The following is a 1,511-nucleotide window of genomic DNA, read 5'->3' on the forward strand; positions in this document are numbered from 1 at the left end:
ATATATATATATATATATATATATATATATATATATATAAGGAGCCATTGGTCTTACATTTCGTTGATGATTCTGAACAAGACGGATGCGTGAAAGTTTTCAAGGATAGATCGGTCGTTGTATATGGTGGCGAGCGGATGCCTGGATTGTTGCAAGAAGCCGTTCGTCTTTCCCAAATGTCCTACATCGTGCGCCAACGCTGCCAGCCCCAAACAGAAAGTTCCCGTCTTCTCCCTGAACACACTTCGCCTCACAGGTGGTACCTATGACTACTGGTTATCATCATTCGCTGCTAGCTCTGGCTAGCTCTGGCTAGCTCTGGCTAGCTGTGGCTAGCTGTGGCTAGTTATGATACATCTACGATAAAGTCCAATACAGGCACTCCTTATCTGCCACAAGACCACCAAGGAAAGCTGCTGCGCGGGTGGAAAATGCGCGAAGTGCATCTCAGCTTCAGGTGTACAGACAGCTACGTAGACCTAAAGAATGCACAAGAGGTCAGTCATTGCATTCACTCACTTTCCTGGGTCTAGATCCAGCTTGGTGTTCAACACCATCGCCGCGTGCGCCACCTGCGCCGCGTGCGTAGCCGTGTGATACGGGATATCGGGGTCATAGCCGGCCTGGCCAACAGACGCAGCCACATGCATGCAAAAGAAAAAAAAACAAACTCAACAACATTTCCTTCGTCTGTCACTTATAAACTTGTGATTACTCGTAAAGAAAGCGGCTCTGTGCAGCTGTTCAGTATACAGAAACACCGCCTTGTCCCTGCCTCTCCTAGTGTAGTTTTCGTGTTTCTTTGTATCTATATTTGTAGACGAAAAAAAAAAACTATGTAGAGACGAAACTCACCTCAATGTGCTGCAGCAGCTGAATGACCGGCGTGTTGCCGCAACCCAGAAGACTGACGAAGGGGCGCAGCAGCACCCAACCAACGCGCTGCAGCATTCCTTCGTAGTTTTGTGAAAGTGAAAGAATATCTGCATCCCAGTCCAAGCCTATCCCCCCGAAAGCAGGCGACGGGCTGAACGACTGCTGCAGGCAACAAACCCCGCAACAGCTCTTCGCTCCGCGCTCACCAGCAGCAGCAGCAGCAGCAGCAACACCATCAGCAGCAGCAGCAACCACGCAAGTTGAATCCCCAGCACTCAGACACGCACTACCTCCTGCCCTTCATTAACACGTCTCTTAGCACAGTCCCTACAGAAGACACATCCTCTGCTGCTGCAGCCGCTGCTGCTTGAGCTGCTGCTGCTGCTGCTGCTGCTGCTGCTGCTGCTGCAGTAGCTTTCGACCCCACAAACGACTACGCTGTAACTGGAGTGCCAAAACTAACTATGACCACTGGTGACATCTGTCGCTGAGAGCTGTAGCTAGCTGTCGCTAACTACTCTGTATTATAATATTCAACAATATATTTCAGTAGTCAGGCAAATGCACTGGGTCGCTTCAGCTGTGTGTCTGGCTGTAGTTCTGCGTGGGTAGGGGTTGTGCTGTCCTTGACCCCT

The 1,511-nt window shown here is 50.0% G+C and overlaps 1 protein-coding gene across 1 annotated transcript in view; it reads right to left on the reverse strand.

Moving 5' to 3' along the window:
* Positions 1-1,511, reverse strand: part of EMH_0012310 (calcium/calmodulin-dependent 3', 5'-cyclic nucleotide phosphodiesterase, putative) — a gene marked incomplete at both ends in the record, with an annotated part of 5,927 nt that overhangs the window by 1,635 nt on the left and 2,781 nt on the right. Inside the window, 3 exons of the mRNA XM_013499493.1 lie at positions 58-234; positions 520-623; positions 856-1,038. Of these exons, the coding sequence (XP_013354947.1) occupies positions 58-234; positions 520-623; positions 856-1,038 (464 nt within the window). The remainder of the gene's footprint in view (positions 1-57; positions 235-519; positions 624-855; positions 1,039-1,511) is intronic.

Source organism: Eimeria mitis, genomic scaffold, assembly GCF_000499745.2.
Source record: "Eimeria mitis Houghton genomic scaffold, Emh_scaff438, whole genome shotgun sequence".
NCBI classification, from domain to species: Eukaryota; Apicomplexa; class Conoidasida; order Eucoccidiorida; family Eimeriidae; genus Eimeria; species Eimeria mitis.